Here is an 18,603-nt window from a genome sequence, read left to right as displayed (position 1 = left end):
GCATCCTGACACCAGGAGCAGGCTCAGCTGGATAAATGGTCTTCTCACTGCCCTAGTTGATGTGCTTCCAGAATACCATGCTCTCAGGCCCAGACTCCTAGTGTGTTTGGACTATAAGGGAACAACCTACAGAGCCAACCTCTCTGCATCTCACTAAGGTGGCTGCCAAAGGCAAAACGGTGCTCAAGACTACTCTCTGGCCCTTTCCCACAGTCAAGGGAGAAGGAGGACTCTGTTGCCTCCCCAGTCATAGGCTCCCACCCCACAATACCTGCCTGGTGGCCCTCCCACTGAGCCCAGTAGTTGTCCCAATGGCCAGCCCAGCCCCAGGTACTCCCACCCTGTCCACCCAAGCTGTGTGAGCCATTTGGGGCCTCGCTCCTGGACAGCTCTAGTCATAAGCCCTGGGGTGAGTGTTGGGGAACAGAAAGCCACCAGGATAGCTCTGCATCCTCGGTCCAAACTCTGGAGGTGGTGACCAGACAAGAGGGACAGACATAGTGTCCCATACAGAGAAATGAGCTGCTGGCTTGAGGCCCCACAGAACAGGACAACCCAGCCTTCCCTGCCCGAGAGAGACAGACTTTCCAGAACACCTACCTACGATGAGCCCAACCTCGCATGTAGGCTCCTCATAAGCACAGGTCATCATGGTGCCCACCGTGTCATTGACCACAGCCACCACATCCAGGTCAAATTCCTTTGGAAAGAAAGAGATACAACTTTAGGAAGGGACGGCACTGCCTGACACATCACCAGAAAAAGTTTCCTTACCAACCTTTAAAAAGGCAATTAATACTCCTTCACTAACTAAACTACTAAAACTACTATTAATGATGTATCTGACACTGGAGATCTACAGAAAGGTAGCATTCTACCCATTTCACAGATGATGCTGAGTACCAGAGAAGCAGCCTGGACCAATCTGGTGAAGGGAGAAAAAAACAAGGGACTATGGCCAAACAACTCTCTTTCTCGGGGAGTTTAGAGTGTTACAGCCTTCCAGAAGGCAAACACCAATGCCAAATCCATTCCTCAGAATCTGTCCTTCTGAAATAGCCATGTAGGTACACACAGATACTTACTTCATGGCTCACGTGGGCCAGAAATATAGATCAAAGGGGGCTGTGTAAAACACGAGTTCCAGCAAACACTGCAATACCGTGCCACTGCTGAAAAGAGGGAGGTTGATCTCTGTGTGGTGACATGGCAAGATGCCGGTTTCACATTAAATGGAATAAGCAAGTTGTAATAGAGCACATACGGGAGCATTCCCATCATATGATGCGCGTACGTGTGAGTCGGTATATGCACAGAACGTAAATCGGAAGAATGCTACCATTAAGAGTTGTGCAATGGGCAAAGGTAGGTCAGCAGGTTTCTTTCCAGCGGGATGTAAGTTGTCTCACGTACTCTTCCAGGTGCAATCAGCCCCTCTGTCAAAATCCTATTCGTGTCAGCCTTCCCCACTGCTGACTCGTTTGTCTGCTCTTTGGAACTAGAGGCATTTGAACTTTTTTTTTTTAACCTAATTCCCTCATTAATAAGTAAAGTCTCTGGAATTTTTCATGTTATATTTTGTCAATCTCCTCCAGCCAAACACCACCAGAAACAAACCTGTAGTCAAAGAGAGCTGGGCACAGTGACTGGTTACAACACGGGTGACACATCTCCCGGGGTGTTTGGAACGTGCTAGAAAGCACTAGTGTGGGCTTTGAGCCTGAGGTGGTGGTCATAGGGAGGGCTCAAAGTGGGGCTTGCTCTGGACTGGACATGGTCCGGAAGCAGGGCAATTCCCTGAGTGTGTGCTGAGTTCTGACGTCAGTACAGACTTGTTTTCTTCTTGTCTATTTTCCATCAGAGTTACGGAGAGAAGCTTCGTGGTCACCAGGAGGTCCCCAAGGCCGACTGGCTGTGCCAAGCCATGCCTGGCTGCTGGGGGCTGCTTGTCTCTGTTTCAGGCATTATAAAAGTCATGATTTTACTTTTCTAAAACCATCCTTCAACAACACAATACCGTCCGCCTCCAAATTACTGCTGACAGTCCAGAGAATTCAGACCCTGGGCACACACTTCTGTGCTTCAATTCTTTACAGCCAGTTTTTATGATCCCACCATCCCCAAAACAGTGAAGATTTTTAAAAACATCCTTTCCATAGTTACCTCTCTCCTTTTTATTGCTTCCCTTAGTAACGTTGCTACGTCGTTCCCCACGCAGTCAGTCGCCTTAAAACCCTTCGTCCAGGTGATCAAGATTCCCTGAAACAGGTAAGGTACCAGGAGAGTCCTGTGTAATTAGCCCTTCTGGGCAGAATGTAAAGTTTCCCTCCCTCCCTCCTGAGTAAACATCTGCTGAGAATCTGCAATGAGACTATGTTAGAGCATCTCAGGCACAAAGGACTAACATACAAGGGGTCCTCTGCACCAGCCTGCCCCCTCCTCACCATCCCCAACACCCCCCACAGTCTAGTGGATAATTCGCATTTCACAGATGAAGAAACTGAGGCTTCAGAGGATAATGGTGCAGCCCCTGGTAAAACCAACTAGTTCCCCTAAGGAATAGTCTGCCAATAGCATAAATGGAGAAATGCAAATTTTTAGTAACGCCTGATACTGCCTAAAGTAAACTTTTGGTTTGAATGAAGTTATACATTGGCTGGGCGTGTACTCACTACAATGAATACAGGTGACAGTACAAGCGAACCCCTTAAAAAAATGCAGACCTTTAAAAACTACAGAGCACAAATGTATTTGGATCTAACTGCTGAGGTATAAAAGAGCTTAAGAGGACAACACCCCAAGCCAGCACAGTGACTTGATTAACTGGCTTCCAGAAGCAAGTGACCCTACCCTCCTAGGTGCTGCCTGCCAATCATTTGCCTTAAATCCTGGCCCAAGGCTCTTTGTGATCAAATGCTACTCCAGGGCTCCTCCCTGGCCACACCCCCACCGGTGACACAAGGAAGCACTTGTGACTACTCTAGCATGACAGGCTCCGTCCTGCCTCTGTGACTCTGCACAATCAGTTCCCTCTGCCCAGCATAACCCCACCAACCTGCCACCCTCAGCCGTGAGCCCTCAGCCCAGAGCCGAGCTGCGCACATAAGGCTGGGATCTTCCATTAGACTGTTGGCCCCCTGAGGCGGGGAACTGTCACCTTCAGCTCTGTACACAGCACTCAGTATTCTGCAGGTGCTCAAGCCCTGGCCCTGGAGACCCTGTTTCATTCCATTTATTGAGCATTTATTAAGTAAGTATGGGGTAGGGTGGGGTGGGAGGAGGGTGGACACAGGCCCTAGCTCAAGGAGCACCGGACACAACAGAAAAGAGACAATCACTAAAAACATGGGAAAAGTGCTGCAATTAATACTCGAAGGAAGAGGGAACATGGGGTAGAGGCTGAGATATTTTCACCTACAGGACCAGGAGGCTTCCCAGAGGAGGTGGGTACTCCAAATGATAACAAATAGAGAAGGCTCTTAAGAGCTTAAAATAAAGCCTGGGTCAACCCACTGTGACGTGTGAGCCACTCCCGACACTGAGTGGTCAGGTGAGGCTGAAGGAGACCCCAGGAGTCCGCGCTGCCCCGTGCCTAGGGGAAAGAGTCTTACCGCGTCCAAGCTTGTCTGCTTGCAGGGGAATGAGAACGTAAAGCCCAGAGGCATTTTGGGTCCTTTGATGCCCATGTAGTCCAGGAAGTCAGAGATGCAAGAGACGATGTGGTCAAACAGCTATAGGAGAAAAGAAGGGATTACCGTGCTCTCTGGTTTCATGATTTCAGCTCACATGTACAAGTGCACAACTACATACACACATGCACAGAACAAGTACCCCTCCAGGAACTTTGCAGCCCCCCAAGCATCATAAGCCCAGCTTTGCGGAAGGTGTCTGATGCTTTGAGGCCATGAGGACACAGCTGCATAGCTGGGTGCACCACGTGGCAGGTTTGGGGGGACCCAATGCCACTGGACAGGTGACACACGTGTGCCATCATGGTATAAAAGCAAAACTGTCTCACCTCTTCCCCAGTGCCCTGCATGATTTCAATGGGAATGGCATAGATCTTGTTGTGCATTTCCACCGTTCTCTTTTTCCCACTGCGGATTTTCACCAGTAGGACACGGAAATTTGTTCCTCCAAGATCAAGGGCCAAGAAGTCACCATGCTCTATCACAGTCAAGAACAGAAAGATCATCAAAAACAGCAAAGTGTCTCTCGGTAGCCAGTAACCCCAAGACTCGAGCCCCTATATTAAATAGAGGGGAGAAGCTTTGGCTTCTGCTCCCTCCAGCACACGGCTCCAGCTCAGGGAGGGTGGGCAACTCACTCACTGACCACCATGATCTTTGAGCCACGCTAGCAGGACAAAAGACCCATGGACAAACCACCTCACAATAAGCCAACAAACAAAATTCTCCAGGGTTACTAAAAAGCAGGGCAACAGTGACCCGATTTTAGGGAAGCTCACACCAAAATTAGTACTTGATGTCAATGTGTAGACTATTTGTAAAAATGTGCACATTTTCTTCCTTCTACTTTTCCTTTGCAAAGTGACTTTGCAGTTCTTCCCCTCAAAAGATGGAGTCTGTTTCTCCTCCCCTTGGCTCTGGCCCAGCCTTATGACTCGCTTTGGCTGACAGAGTGTGGCAAAAGCAAAGCTAAGCCGGTCCCCAGCACAGGTCTCCAAGAGGCTCTGAAATCCTTCCTCTTTTTTACAGACCCTGCTGCTACCACTTGAACAAGCCCGGTGGCCTGCTGGAGGGTGAGACATGTGGCCAGGCACTCCTGTACCCTTGCTGAGTGCCAACTGCTAGATGTGTGAGTGAGGCCTCTAAGCAGTCCAGTGACTGCAGACTCATGAATGTGTCCAGCAGAGACCAGCTGTGCCTGGCCCAGAGGAGCAATAAGAAGTGGTTGCTATTTTAAGCCACTAGGTTTGAGGGTGGTTTATAATGTGATGATACAACACAATAATAAGTTAACTCACACATAGGACATAATTTATACCACAAAGATAATTTCAAGGACTCACCCAAGAACCCCTCAGAGTCTCCATAGCACTCAGCAAGGTCAGCCTTAGGGGCTGCATTCTTTTTTTTTTTTTTTTAAGAGTTTATTTATTTATTCATAAGAGACAGAGAGGGGGGGGCAGAGACACAGGCAGAAGGAGAAGCAGGCTCCTCGCTGGGAGCCTGAAGTGGGATTCGATCCCAGGACTCTGGGATCACACCCTAAGCCAAAGGCAGACACTCAACTGCTGAGCCACCCAGGCATCCCAGGGGCTGGACTCTGTTCTCCAATCTGCCTGGAGCCCCAGGCCTCCTTGTCTACCTCCCGTGCAACCTGTTAGGACTTAGGAAGGGTGCACTGGGTTATCTATCCTTCTGCTGGTTCATCTGCTTGTAAGAGACCCTACTGTAATCCCAGTACTGTAGGACTGGCCCAGTCATTCTTTTAAGAATACTTTCTGATTCTGAGCAGGACTGTGGTTTTAGTGATGGTGCTTGCCTGGGGGGTTTGACCTAGGGAAAGAAAGTCATGTGTCCAGAGTCAACAGGTGTGGCAAATAATTGGTAAAAATGGAAAACCCAGGTTGTGAGTGGGTTTCTAGTTCTTGCCAAAATAAACGCATCCACTGGAGATGCGACTTTCCTGCAGCCCCACTCGGTCACCAGTGGGGAGACGCCAGAGAGGTGCACTGGCCCCCAGCAGAGGCCCTCACCGGTCCCGTCTGGAGTGCTCCGGACAAAGGAGGGCAGCATCTTCACCACGGCCTTTTCGTGCGTCTGCTTCCTCAGGCCCATATCCATCTCGGTCCGCATTCTCTTCTTCACCTCCAGCAGCATATCCTTGGTGAGGCGGAAGTGGGCCAGGGTCTCCTCTATCTGCCGGTGCTGCTCGGCCAGGCGGTAGGCCACCGCAGTGACCATGGCGGCCCCCTTGCCGCTGCCGCTCTCAGAGAGGAGGAAGCGCACATCGGAGTCGGGGACCAAGCGCCTGAGAGTCTTGTGGAAACGCCGGGCATACCTGCGAGGGGAGCATGCCACAATAGTTAGAGGAGCCATCTGTCAGGGACCTCAGTTCCCCTTCCTTTTCCCCACACCTAAATTCCATGTTCTGTACTTGATTTTCTCATGACACAGGGCACCACGCATGCGCTGTAGAAAAGCTGGCAAATGCAGAGAAGTTTAAAAAAAAAATGAAATAGCCCATAGTCACACATGACAAAAAAGATTCGCCTTGTTTCATGAGTGTCAAATACAGAAAATTCAGGGCTTGAAAGGGCTTCTGTCCTTCACCATGACAAGGAGATAACAGCAGTCATCCAGAACCCTGTGGTTGGAAGTCAGAAAGCTCCGGAGACAAGGGCAAGCTCTGCTACTTCCACATCAGGTGACCTTGGGCCTGTCACTTGACCCCGAAGTCCATGAGGATTGACGGTATCTGGCAGATAGGGGTGTGGGAGCAACCAAATGAGGTCATCAATTGCTTGGATTGGCTACTGGGGCTGAGGACAGGTGCTATAAATAATCACTCTTGTTTTTTTGTTTTTTTTTGTTTTTTTATTCACTTGCCTTTCCCTCTGCCCCAAAGGGTCTGGACATCCTTTATGGGCTAGAAGAGGGCTTTAGGACTCAGTGAGAACACGAACCTCCTCAAAGTTTACGGTCTGTCATAAGTATGAAAGGTTGCTTGCCAAAGGAAACAGGGAAACCAAAGCCCCAAAATATTAACAGTGATCAATGCCAGGGGATAGAATTAAAAAATAACTTCTATTCTCTTTGTAAGTTTTTGAACTATCTAAAGTTTCTATACCAAATACATGTTACTTCTGAAATAAAACACATTTGATCAAAGTTACTTATTTTTTTTTGCATGTGATAATCATAGATGAAGAGCTCTGGTGGTGGCTAGTGGTGATGGTTGCAAAACTGTGTGAATATACTTAGTACCATACACTCAGAAATGGTCAGGATAGTAAATTCTATAGTGTGTATTTTACTGCAATTAAAAAAAATTTTTTTTAATGTCACGTTGCAAATCCCTTTCTTATCCAAACATCTGCCAAGAAACCGTCCACCCCCCAAAAAAGATAGCTAGTTTCATTATGAAAAATTTTACAAATACTTTAAAAATACAAAGAAATAAAATTATGAACCTAACAGATAAGAACGTGTAACGAGCTCACACCCTATCCTCTCAGTAACAGGATGATTTCCAGGTAAGTCAACATTCATTTAACTGTTACTAGAACTGGGTGTGAAGGTACCACAGGGCCACTTCACATGTACTTCGTAGATACAATGGCCAAATATCTGAGGTCCTGTGCAAAAAATCATGTCATAGGCAGCTATTGTTAAAAGTTAGTATATAAAGATTCAGATTTTCATCTTTAGCCTTTTAAAAATGTACCCACCATATTCTTGGTACCACAAATGGCTTTTGCAGCTAAGCTGTTCAATACACAAGAAGGCAGCATGGTGATGAGCCCCTCATCACCAGTAGGGACCACTTACAATTTGTACCTCCTTCTGGCTCTCGGATACAAAGCATCAACAAGTCGCCCGTTTAAAAAAGGCATGTCTGAGGGTTGTGGGGCCTTTTACAGAAGCTTCTAAAATAAGAATGTGGGCATTGTACCTATGACCCAAGCTGTAGTGAGAATGAAGGTCACTGATGAAATAGGAATAAGTAAGAGAATTTAAGATACAGACACATCCCATCCAGTGTTCCTGGCAGCTACAGAGGTCTCTAATAAGACTTATGAAATAAGGAAAAGTGACAGTACAGAAGCAACACCAGGAGAACTGGCTGAGGGCCAGATACTTCTCAAGTGGGCAATTCTGACCTCTCTGCCCAGAACCTGGTATTGTCTTGTATGCCAAAGACGTTCACTGGGTGCAAAAGTCTGACCTTTGGAGAAGGTCCTGAGCCCAGATGGGCACTGAGTGCCAATGATAGCAAACGGCAGACTCACTGTGGGTGCGTCTTGTAAAGAGACCCGTCGACACCAACCGTGGTCCGCAGCCTGGGTGTGCCCTTGTTATCTCGAAGGCGGTTCAAGATGGCGCCCAGCGTTGCAGCCACCAGGTTTGCGGAGCGAAATGAGACAATGGTACACACGTGCTGGACTGAAATACAGTCGTCATCAGATGGCTCCACTCCCAGGCGGGTCAGGATTTCTTTGGCATTGTGGAGGCCTTCCTTATTCCTGTGAGGTTAGAGGCCAATAATTGTGAGTTAAGGATCACATTGGGCTATGCAAAGCATTGAGTTCTGAAAGTCCTGGAAAGGTGAACTCCATCATTCACCATGTGTGTATGGTATGGGATTAAGACAAGAAGTGTGTTCTGAGAACACAAGAAGGAGTCTCCTCTATAAGAAATCCCAGGTAATAGAAAAAAAAATGGTACTGGGCTGGGTTATGACACGTCAGGAACATGGAGACAAGTGGAGGAGAGACTTAGCTGCCTCAACCCCCAGAGCTCAGTGCTCTGGTGCTTTGACCCAGGCAAATCCCCTGCTCCTGAGGTCTGTGAGTTGCCCTGAGATGCTTATATACCCTTTCCTTGAGGTTTTCCAGTCAGATTTTAATTTTATGCATACCTGTTTTATGTATCTTCTGTTAGATTCATTCTGAGGTATTATGATTTTGTTACCATTATAGATGGTATGGTATCTATGGTATATATTCATATATATATATATACACATACATACACACACACACACACACACACATCTATAGATGTCTTTTTTTTTTTTTCACTTTCCTGTAACATAGTAACGTGAGATGTTAACACTGGGGAAAACTGAGTCAGCAACACATGGGAACACTCTGTACCATCTTTGTAATTTTTCTGTAAGTCTAAAAGTATTCTAAAATAAAAGGCTTATTTAAAAAATATTTTATTTTTTATTTTAATTATTTTATTTACATATTTTAATTATTTTATTTTAATTATTGCCAATATATAGAAATACAGTTGGCTTTGGTATCTTATCTCCAGACAACTCCCTAACCTCTTGTTATAGATATTACTTGTCTAGATATTTTTGGTGTCCCATACAGACAATTAACATCTGCAAATAATGATAATTTTACTTCCTCTTTTTTTATTCTTATGTCTTTAATTTCGTTTTCTTTTCTTTTTTCTTTTTTACTATTTTTAATTTTTTTTTTTTTGTCTTTTCAAACACTGCCTAAGACTTAAGACCATGCTAAATAGAAATAGGTGATACTGTCTTACTGCTGATTTTAAAGAGAATGCTTTGAATGTCTGTCCTGGTAGGATGCTCAGGTTTGGTTGAGACGGCCTTTATGACAATGTACATGCTTTCTTGAGCTAGTTCACCTGGGCTTTTGTTTCTTGGTAACCAAAGAGCTGACACCAGAAGCAGGCCAAAAGAAAGTCAGGCATTTCCTGACTCTGTCAATGACTTTGAAGACATGCCATGAGCCTTGTGTCCCCTCCCTTCCCAGAAGCTAGCTGGGAGGCTTGAGAAGAGAGATGGCCGGAAACTCAGTGTTGCGGCACCTTGTCCCAATAGCTGCTGAAGGAGAGTGATCCTAGGGTAGATGCCCAGGACAGGGATGTGACTGAAGAGTAAGTCTTACATAAACCCCTTCCAATTTCCACAGCCTCCTACTCTAACTGCAGCCAGCAGGTGTGCATCTTCTGCCAGGAACCAGAGCTAGGAAGCCACTGGCTCGACGCAAGTCTCCACACAGCAGGGCAGTGGGAAGGATGGCTCCATGCAGAGGTGAAAGGACATCTCCAGCATCAAGCTAGCCCTATCTTTCAGCAGGTGGCCTCTCACAGGGCTACATGTCTCTGAACCAGAAACAGAGCCTGGTGGCACACAGAGGCCAGCCATAAGACAGGAGTCCTTCAGACTACTCAAACTGCCATCGGATCAAGTTTGCCTTCTTCCCTTTTGGGGTGTTGGCCCACAAGTAACAGCTGAGGCAAAGAAGTCTGGGCTTCTAGGGGAGGCTGAAAGGTAGCAGTTGCTGGCTGCACTCTATCCTCCGCTGCCCATCTACCCTGTCTCAGCTGTTAATCAATGTTTCTCAGACTTGTGCCAGGGAACACATCTGGCTGTTAACAGGTGAGAGATTGGGGAGAGGGCATTTCAGGCACAAAAAGAAGTTTGGGAAATTGGGGTGCCTGGGTGGCTCAGTCAGTTAAGTGTCCAACTCTTGATTTCTGCTCAGGGCCGTGAGTTCAAGCCTTGAGTCAGGCTCCACATTGGGCATGGAGCCCGCTTGTGATTCTCTGCCTCATCCCCCCAACCCCCAGCACACACACGTACTGCCTTTGTGTGCTCTCTCAAAGAAAAAAAAAAAGAGAGAGAGAAAAGTTTGGCAAATTATAAGTTAACCAAAGTAAACTGGGTTTTCTTTAATAAGCTAATGAATACTATAAATCTCTAAATGGAGGCTAAATATGCAATATTTCCCAAACCTATTAGCCACAGAACCCTTTCTTCAGGGAACACCTTGTTATCTTGAGGTCACCAGGGTTCCCTGGAACACAGGCTGGAGAAGGTGCCCCCAGGGACTTCCAAGGCCAGGCCCAGGCTCAGTGAGCTCCTCATTCACCACTAGAAGCATCTGCTCCGTGGACTCTGATCTCCCCTGCATGTGTGGGCGACAGGGGTAGGGGGTGGTATGAAGGAAGAGAGAAAGCCCTAGGGGCTAACACCTACTTCTCAATGGCTGACACATCACTGGTCTTCAACTTTCCCCTGGTGAGCAGCTCCGGTGTGATCCGCCCTTCAAATAACAGGCTCTCCTTGGCCATCTTGACCAGGATCAGTCGAACCAGCTCCCCTAGGTACATGCCACTGACCATCTTCTCAAACCTGCAGGAGCAAAGCACATGGCACTTGTCAGGTCCTTCCTACATGTGTAACCCAAGGGAAAGCTCGTGAGGGACACAACAGACAGGTAGACACAAGAGAGAAGCACCGCCTCATCTGCCCAAGCTTATGGTCTCACCGGCAGGCCAAACCGCACTCCTGTGTCGCTAAATGTTGACGAGACAGCAGTGGCGGGGGGCGGGGCTCCTCCGGACCCCACATCCAACACCAGGGTGGGGAAAGGATGGAAGCACCATGGGGCACAGGGCAGGCAGGGAAGGCTGCCTGGAGGTGAGTCTGGGGATGACGAGGATGTTCCCCAGACAAAAATGCACAATATGATCATTTCTTTTCTGTTTTTTTTTTTTTTAGATTTTTTAAAATGTATTTATTCATGAGAGACACACAGAGAGAGGCAGAGACATAGGCAGAGGGAGAAGCAGAAGCCTGATGTGGGACTCGATCCCGGGACCCCAGGATTACACCTGAGCTGAAGGCAGACGCTCAACCACTGAACCACCCAGGCATCCCGATTATCATCATTTCTTACAAGACATTACACTGTGCTTTTTAAAGGGCTCTCATGGCCATCACTCCAGCAAGGAGGTCCCGAGCCCTGTGAGAGGAGGTGGCTAGGATGCATTCTCTCCATTTCCCGGCTCAGAAAAGGTAAATGCCTTCTAGGCAGGAAGGCTGAGTAGATGAGGGACTGAAATACAGCTATTCCCCATGGGACCCCTGTCACTATCCACCTTCCTGGCATCTGTGTTCTCTTTCTCTGGCCAAAAGGACCAACAATTTACTTTGGGGAACCCACTCCTCCCCTACTGATCTCACCCTAAACCCCAGAGGAGGGCTCTGATTAACTTATCCTGTGGCCCCAGCCACATGTAGCCACAGGCCAATCATAGTGAATCCTCTCTCTTGCTTCCTTGGGAGGTGTGGGCTCTGGGCCACATATGAGCCAGATACAGGCCCCATATCCTGGCTGAGCAGGGGCCAGGAGGAAGCACCAAGCAGGACACGTCGAAGTAGAAGGCAGGTCCACATCCAGGTGCCCTGCCTCTCCTCTGAGGGAGCCCAGCTGGCACACCCAGAGCTAGCTGTGACACAGCAAAACAATCTGTTCCATTCAGAGCTATGCCCAGGAGCCAGGGATGCTGCTGGGACCTGAGCACCTGGCCCTCCCTGCCTCCCGGACCCCCTCCCCCCACATGGGCACAGAGGAAGATGGTTCTCATTGTTACCGCTCCTGACAGGACCAGACAGGACTGCCCCAGCCACAGCCGTGTGGAGGATCCCTGGCAGGAGAGGGCCTGTCTGAGTCCCAGTCACTCAGCCACCACCCCAATACCTGTGGGAATAGCCTCTGCCCAGCCCTGAGCAGGAATCTCAAAGCAGTAGGAGCCAGATGGCCTGGGCTCAATCCTGGCTCTGCTGCTTACCATGCTACTTCCTGGTTTCCTCACCTGGATAACGGGGTAGATGGCAGGGCCTCTGGTAAGGTTACTGTACAGAGGATATACAGGCCACCATGGGTGAAGTGCTTCAGTGTCTGCTAGCCGTAAGTATGTGGCCCTTGCTATGCATCTCACACTTTACTAAGCACTTCACTTGTACTAACTTACATTCATTCTCATTATAACCCTATGAGGTAGACAGTGTCATTATCCCCATTTCACAGGTGAGAAAACTGAGGCTCAGAGAGGTTCTATAACTTGCCCATGGTCACACAGCTAATAGGTAGCAAATCCACATTTTGAACCCACATAAGCACCAGAGGCTATGTATGCTGTAAGCACTGTGCTGTTCTCTTTCATGGGTAGTTGTCATTAAACGTGACCTACAGCTATCATGCTAGTGGCCACCTAGCCCCATCCCCGACTCTGTCCCTGGCTACCTTCATCAGCTCACTTCCTCCTTAGGCGGCCTGCCCCCACTGGGCGGTGTAACAGAAAAGGTTCTTCCTCTTAGGATGAGCTAAAATCAACCTCCTGGCACCCTCTACCCACTGCTTCTCACTTTGCCCTCTGGAGACACTCAGAATGATCTCCCTTTTCTACAAGGACATCTTTTACATACACAGATCCTGACACCCCCTTTTCCTAGGGCCCCTGTCAGAGCAGCAGGATGAGGAAAAAGCATCTCTGATGCGTCTCGCTGAGCTCAAGCCAAAGGCTCTCGGACACAGCAGGGCTCCTTCTCCACCAACATGCTTCCCTCTGCTCAAGTGAACCAAGCAAGTGGTGATCTGCCTGTCAGCATTCAGATGCCTCCAACCACAGACTAGCCGGCAACACCGTGGTGCTGCAGCCTTCCTGCCTGCTGGTGGGCACAGGCAGAACTGAGACCCATGGGGCCTGGGGACAGGCTGGGAAGGGTGGGGTGGGGGTCATATTCAGACAGGGGAGCAAGGACCTGCATGCCAATTGGGAGTTCCCTTGGCAGCCAGGGTGTGCTCCAAAGGGCAGCCCAGGGGGTACTCCAAAGGGCAACCCAGGGCCAGATTGCCGGGGGGGGAGGGGGGTCTGAGGCTACGCTAACCAGGACTAGCAGTGTGGAGAGGTTCTGTACCGTGGGAAGAGCAACGGTAAGAACAGGTGTTTGGGGGCTGACTTCAACTACCGTGCAGGCCAAAGAATTCTCCAGGTCAAACCGTCCTGCTGTCATAATCACTGCCGCTTTAGTTTTGTAGGGCAAGTGTCTCCTTGCATTTTGAAGGATGTGATAAGGAATCACACGGGGCAATGGGATTCAAAATTCTAGACATGACACAGAAAAAAGAGGATCAAGAAGTCCAAGGAGCAGGATGGGAGGAGAAAGAGAATGAAAAATGAAAGAAGGCTGGGCCAAAATCTATAGCAGGAGACAGGTATGTGGCCAGAATTTCAAAGGCCTAGAGTAGAAGGATAGTAGAGAGGATGTTGAATACCTGATCCCTTTTAGAGAGAGAACTTCTAACTCTGGGGCAAGGTTTGGGTTGCTGAATACTCAGAGCTGTCCCCTGCTGTCCTGAAAGCAGCAACCACCAATGAAGGCCGGAACCACCAAGCTAGCATGCTCATACCCTTCCAGCAACTGCATATAGTCAGAATTCGGTGAATGTAAACTTCAGACAAAATGAATGAGTGGGTGTGTAGTGGTCTAGGGCCCTTTTGGGTACCGAGGACCTTTGCACAAATCCCACACACTGTAATCACCTGGGGAGCTCTTAGGCTCCTGAGGACAGGTCCCAGCCCAGGCCAACTGAGTCAGAATTGGGAAGGACGTGGGTAGGGTGAGGGATGCCTCAGCAGCAGTCTGTTTTTAAAAGGCCTTTATGTAATTCTGATATGCAATCAGGGATGTAAAACCAATCCTCCAGACAATTCTTGATAAATGTCCATAAATGATCAGAGATGACTCTTAGACATTCTAGAAGCTTACTCTAAAAACTCAAACTTTCCAATGGGGCAGAAAAACCTAAACCTAAACCAGATCAAAGCTCAACAAAGAGTCTTGGGTCAGCTTGTCCTATCCCAGTGCCTTAATTTCCCTACCAGTCAAATGGAGCTCACATCCCCACACCACAAACAGGGACAAAATGGCTTTGAAGAATTTGTCATTGCACAGAAGACATAGGAAATCCCCAAAAACTTCAGCAAGGAGCCTAGGAGAATAGCAAAAATCCACTTTGGCAAAAAAAAAAAAAACTCTGGCCAACAGCCAAGAGGCATGTGTGATGCAACCCAAGGATTTGTCACATCTTCAGCATTGTTCTTAATTAAGACCTGACCTCTGGTAATCAGCATACAGGGAAACATACTGGAGAAGATGGACTTCACCCCACCCCTCACTCTTTCACCCATTCACCTATTTATTTACCCACCCATTTCCCAGCCATCCAGTCACCTCCCATATCTACCAGTCATCCATCCATTCATCCCCCCATCCTTCATCTAGCCATCACCATCCATCTATCCACCTCCTCGTCCCCATCCACTATCCATCCATCCATTCATATCTATCCATGCATCCATCCAGCCACCATTCCAGAAATATTTATTGCAAAGCAACGGCAAGCCTAATTCACAGTTCAGCCTGGGAATACAGTTTGGCCCCTTAAAAAATTCAGAAATACTTCAAAATGGATGGCAGAAAAATCCAGGTTTTCACCCAAGCCACAGCAGATACTCATACTGGGGCTAAGGATAGGATACAGACTAGTGCCTGGGTCACATCTGCTCAGTTATCCCAGGTAACTGCCCTGCTCTGGGGGAGGGGCACCTCCTGATTAAGTGATTGACAGTAATTCCAGGTACATCATCTCTTATCTGAAACCTCTAGGGCCACAAATGCTTGGGAATGTGGAAATGTGAGGATTTTAGGGGGTGCAATATGATGAATATGCACATTTTATAGAATATCCCCAGAGGTACCCGAGACAGTAATTGTAATTACCAAGCACATCCACAGCTCTCCAGTGAACCATACAAGTAGGTACAGTGAATAGTTTCATGTCAGAAGGGATTAGGTAAATGGATTGGGGGGAGAAAAAAAAAAACCTTTGGCTGTCAGAGCTTTGGAACTGGCACCCTTATCACAAGTCGGTACCCCAGTCTCAGGAAGCAAAGTGGATATTCAACTCTGGCATTCTCCTAATGAAAAACTCAGTTATCCATCACCACCATTCCCAGTGGAGGGAGGCTGGCCATTGATGCGATTCCATTAACTTGGGTGGAAAACCCAATCATCCAGCCTGGGTTATGGAGATCTGTGGGTGATGGGTTTCAAAACGACAAAGGAACTCCCTTTTCTCTCTGGCACAAAATAAGGACTAGTAAGCCAACAGGCTCAATGGACATCTCTCAGCACACTGACAGCATCCAACCCCAGGAAAAGGCTGTTGGGATGGCGATCAGAAGGAGCTAGCAGCACGCTGGCATCACAGAGAAATAGAAGCACACACTTCAGGAACTAAGTCATTCAAATCAAGAGATGCCCACACTGCCCTGAATAGTGTCACTCATACCTCCGGACCCGGGAGCTCTCCACAGCCAAAAATAACCTGCCCAACAAGTCTGATGCTCTTTATCAACTCTGATCCATCCACCTATACACGGCATGGAAGAAGGGTCTCCATTCCCTGGCCTCCAAAGGACTCAAATGTTTGCCCCCACTCCTCTGTATGATGGGCATGTACCTATGGGACACAGCTCCCCAACTAGCTCTCAAGGGCTGGACAGGAAGGGGATAGTCTGTGTCCTGGGAACCTAGCACAGAGCCCTCAGGACACTCACTCTACCTGCTTAGGAGATGCCTTGTTTACTGCGTGGCCTTGCTCGCCCTGAGCGGTAACACCAGTGACTACAGCGCGCACAAGTGTTTTTAAGCCTTATCTGTATATTAATGCTTCTGTGCTCTTCATCTTCAAAATTTTTCACAAGGACACAATTATAGCGTAATTCGACAAGAAAATCATTTAAAACATGCTTTTAAAGCTGTAGATGCAGGGCGCCTGGGTGGCTCGGTCAGTTAAGTGTCTGTGTTCAGCTCAGGTCAGGCTCCCTGCTCAGTGGGGAGTCTGCTTCTCCCTCTCCCTCTGCTGCTCCCCCTGCTTATGCATGCATGCTCGCTCTCTCTAGCTCTCTCTTTCTGCGTCAAATAAATAAATAAATAATCTTTAAAAAAATTTAAAGCTGCAGACACCATGGCTGCGTATCTATCCAAAGGAGGGACGGATCACGCAAATCTGATGGGTTTCTCACTTTGTGGTCACTTGCCTTTCTGCCCCTTTCATCTGAACCCTACAGCTTTCACTTATATCCCCAAAGTCAGGCCCACGACCAGTCAGAAAAGGTGGGACTCACAGCTGCTTCCCAGGGTTGAGAGAGCCCCGGTCTATCTCCCGGTCGAACTCGGTGCGGATGTCTTCCAGGGACCCGTCGTCCCCGAAGGCCCCCCACTCCGTGTTGATGCACATCCTTCCCTCATCACCTTCCACCAGGTCAATGTGCCTCAGTTCCTCCATGTAGCATGCATTAGTGCCAGTGCCTTGGAGAGAGAAACCAGATCAGAAGCCATGACCAGACAAAACCCTGAGAGGAGGCTGCCCATGCTTTCTGGAAACACTGGCTGAGGGGCGGACATGAGGAAGGGGTGACATTACCAATGATGAGGCCGACCTCACACTGCTGGTCATCATAGCCACAGGTCATCATGGTCCCCACTGTGTCGTTCACCACAGCCACTATGTTGGCGTCATAGTCCTGGGGACACGGAAGGGGGTGTCACCGTCCACTCTCACATGAGAGCACAGGTCACCCGCCTGCGAGAGAGCACAGCCAGCGCGGCTCCAGTGGGCTGTGCTGCTCTCATCACTGCTGGCACTCACATCCGCCCGATTAGGGCGCAGTGATGACATTATGGAAACTGCACGGTCACCTTCATTACCTGGCTTAAGATGCTTTTCAGAGTGGATTTCCCACCCAGAGCCACGGCCATCTGGAAAGCACACACTCCATCCCTGTGCTCCAGCCGTGTGGGCTGCGCCTGTCAGAAGGAGGCGGCCCCTGCCCGAGGGCTCGGCCCATGGGGGGAGCACCTCACACAGCCCTGCTTCGAACCACCTGACCTCCTGATCTGTGGACCCTCTCTGTTCATCTGTCCAGGTCTTCCAGACACCCCATGTGATGGCCCAGGCCATGCAGCACTGTCCCCAGGAAGGGCCCCATCTGTTTCAGACCCCAGCCTTCTCCCCACAACCTCCACCTCCATGTGGCCCAGACAGGTGGCCCCTAGAGAGAGAGGTTACCCCGCGCTTCTTGATGGCTTTGTTAAGCAGCTTCACCACATCCATCCCCTCCACTCCACTTGCTTTAAATTTCTTTGTCCAGGTGATCAGGATGCCCTGTAAAGGAGAGCAGATGGGGGATGGACGAGCACTGTAGGAGCCCCAGGTCACTGGGTGGGAGGGGGGGAGGGCTCCTCAAGGGGCAGGGACAATGCGGAGGCCCAGAGAGGACAAGCAGCTTGCTCCAGATTGCACCAGGTAACCACAGACCCTGTCCCATCTCCTACTCATCCATCTGTATCAGGGACTTCTCTGGGGGCTGCCATGGAAAAAAACCCACAGCTCACACTAGAATACAGCAAGTGTCTGGCCAGGAGAGGAGTGTCACACCGCACGCAAATCTAACTGGATGTCAACTGCGCTTTTCTCTTAAAAAGAGACAAAGAGAAATCTCATCATTACCTGATCACCCCTCCCCACTGGCAATCTAGATCCCAGCTTCCACGGCCTCAGGGAAAGGAAATCAGAGCCAAATGGGGAAGAGAAGCAAAATACCAATGGAATTCTTGGCTACTGAACTTAAAGCCAGGTCCTAGAGACTTAAGGATAATACCGACTAAATATGATTTATGCCTCTTCCCCAAATTTGGAGTTTAAACCCCATCTATAAGCAGCAACTCCACTATTTATACAATATGACCCATTTCTGTTTCTTTATTAGAAAAGAAACATCAAAAAGGATAGGCAGCCAGTGGTCACTCACTGGGGAATGGGGAAGGGTAGGAATTTTACTTTTTTGTTTTACATCTTTGTGTTATTTGTATAAACAGCTTTACATATTGCTTTTTTTTTTTTTAAGATACTAAAAAAAAATAGTTGTTATACTTAACTGTTTCTGTCTGAATGGAGAAAGTTGCCACACATGCAGCAGGGTTGGGACGAGCTGATGCTTGGGCCCCATGGGC

At 48.6% G+C, this 18,603-nt stretch overlaps 1 protein-coding gene across 2 annotated transcripts in view; it reads right to left on the bottom strand.

The window, feature by feature from the left end:
* Nucleotides 1-18,603, bottom strand: part of HK1 (hexokinase 1) — a 66,528-nt gene that overhangs the window by 10,729 nt on the left and 37,196 nt on the right. For both annotated transcript variants that reach the window (XM_072756212.1, XM_072756213.1), the window contains exons 5-14: nt 17,660-17,755; nt 17,015-17,114; nt 16,716-16,899; nt 10,714-10,869; nt 7,979-8,212; nt 5,723-6,027; nt 4,019-4,167; nt 3,612-3,731; nt 2,164-2,259; nt 601-700 (exon numbers count right to left, since the gene is read on the bottom strand). In XM_072756212.1, coding sequence (XP_072612313.1) covers nt 601-700; nt 2,164-2,259; nt 3,612-3,731; nt 4,019-4,167; nt 5,723-6,027; nt 7,979-8,212; nt 10,714-10,869; nt 16,716-16,899; nt 17,015-17,114; nt 17,660-17,755 — 1,540 coding nt within the window. The remainder of the gene's footprint in view (nt 1-600; nt 701-2,163; nt 2,260-3,611; nt 3,732-4,018; nt 4,168-5,722; nt 6,028-7,978; nt 8,213-10,713; nt 10,870-16,715; nt 16,900-17,014; nt 17,115-17,659; nt 17,756-18,603) is intronic.

Source organism: Vulpes vulpes, chromosome 4, assembly GCF_048418805.1.
Source record: "Vulpes vulpes isolate BD-2025 chromosome 4, VulVul3, whole genome shotgun sequence".
In the NCBI taxonomy this organism is placed as follows: Eukaryota; Metazoa; Chordata; class Mammalia; order Carnivora; family Canidae; genus Vulpes; species Vulpes vulpes.
This window is presented reverse-complemented; position numbering and strand designations above follow the sequence as displayed.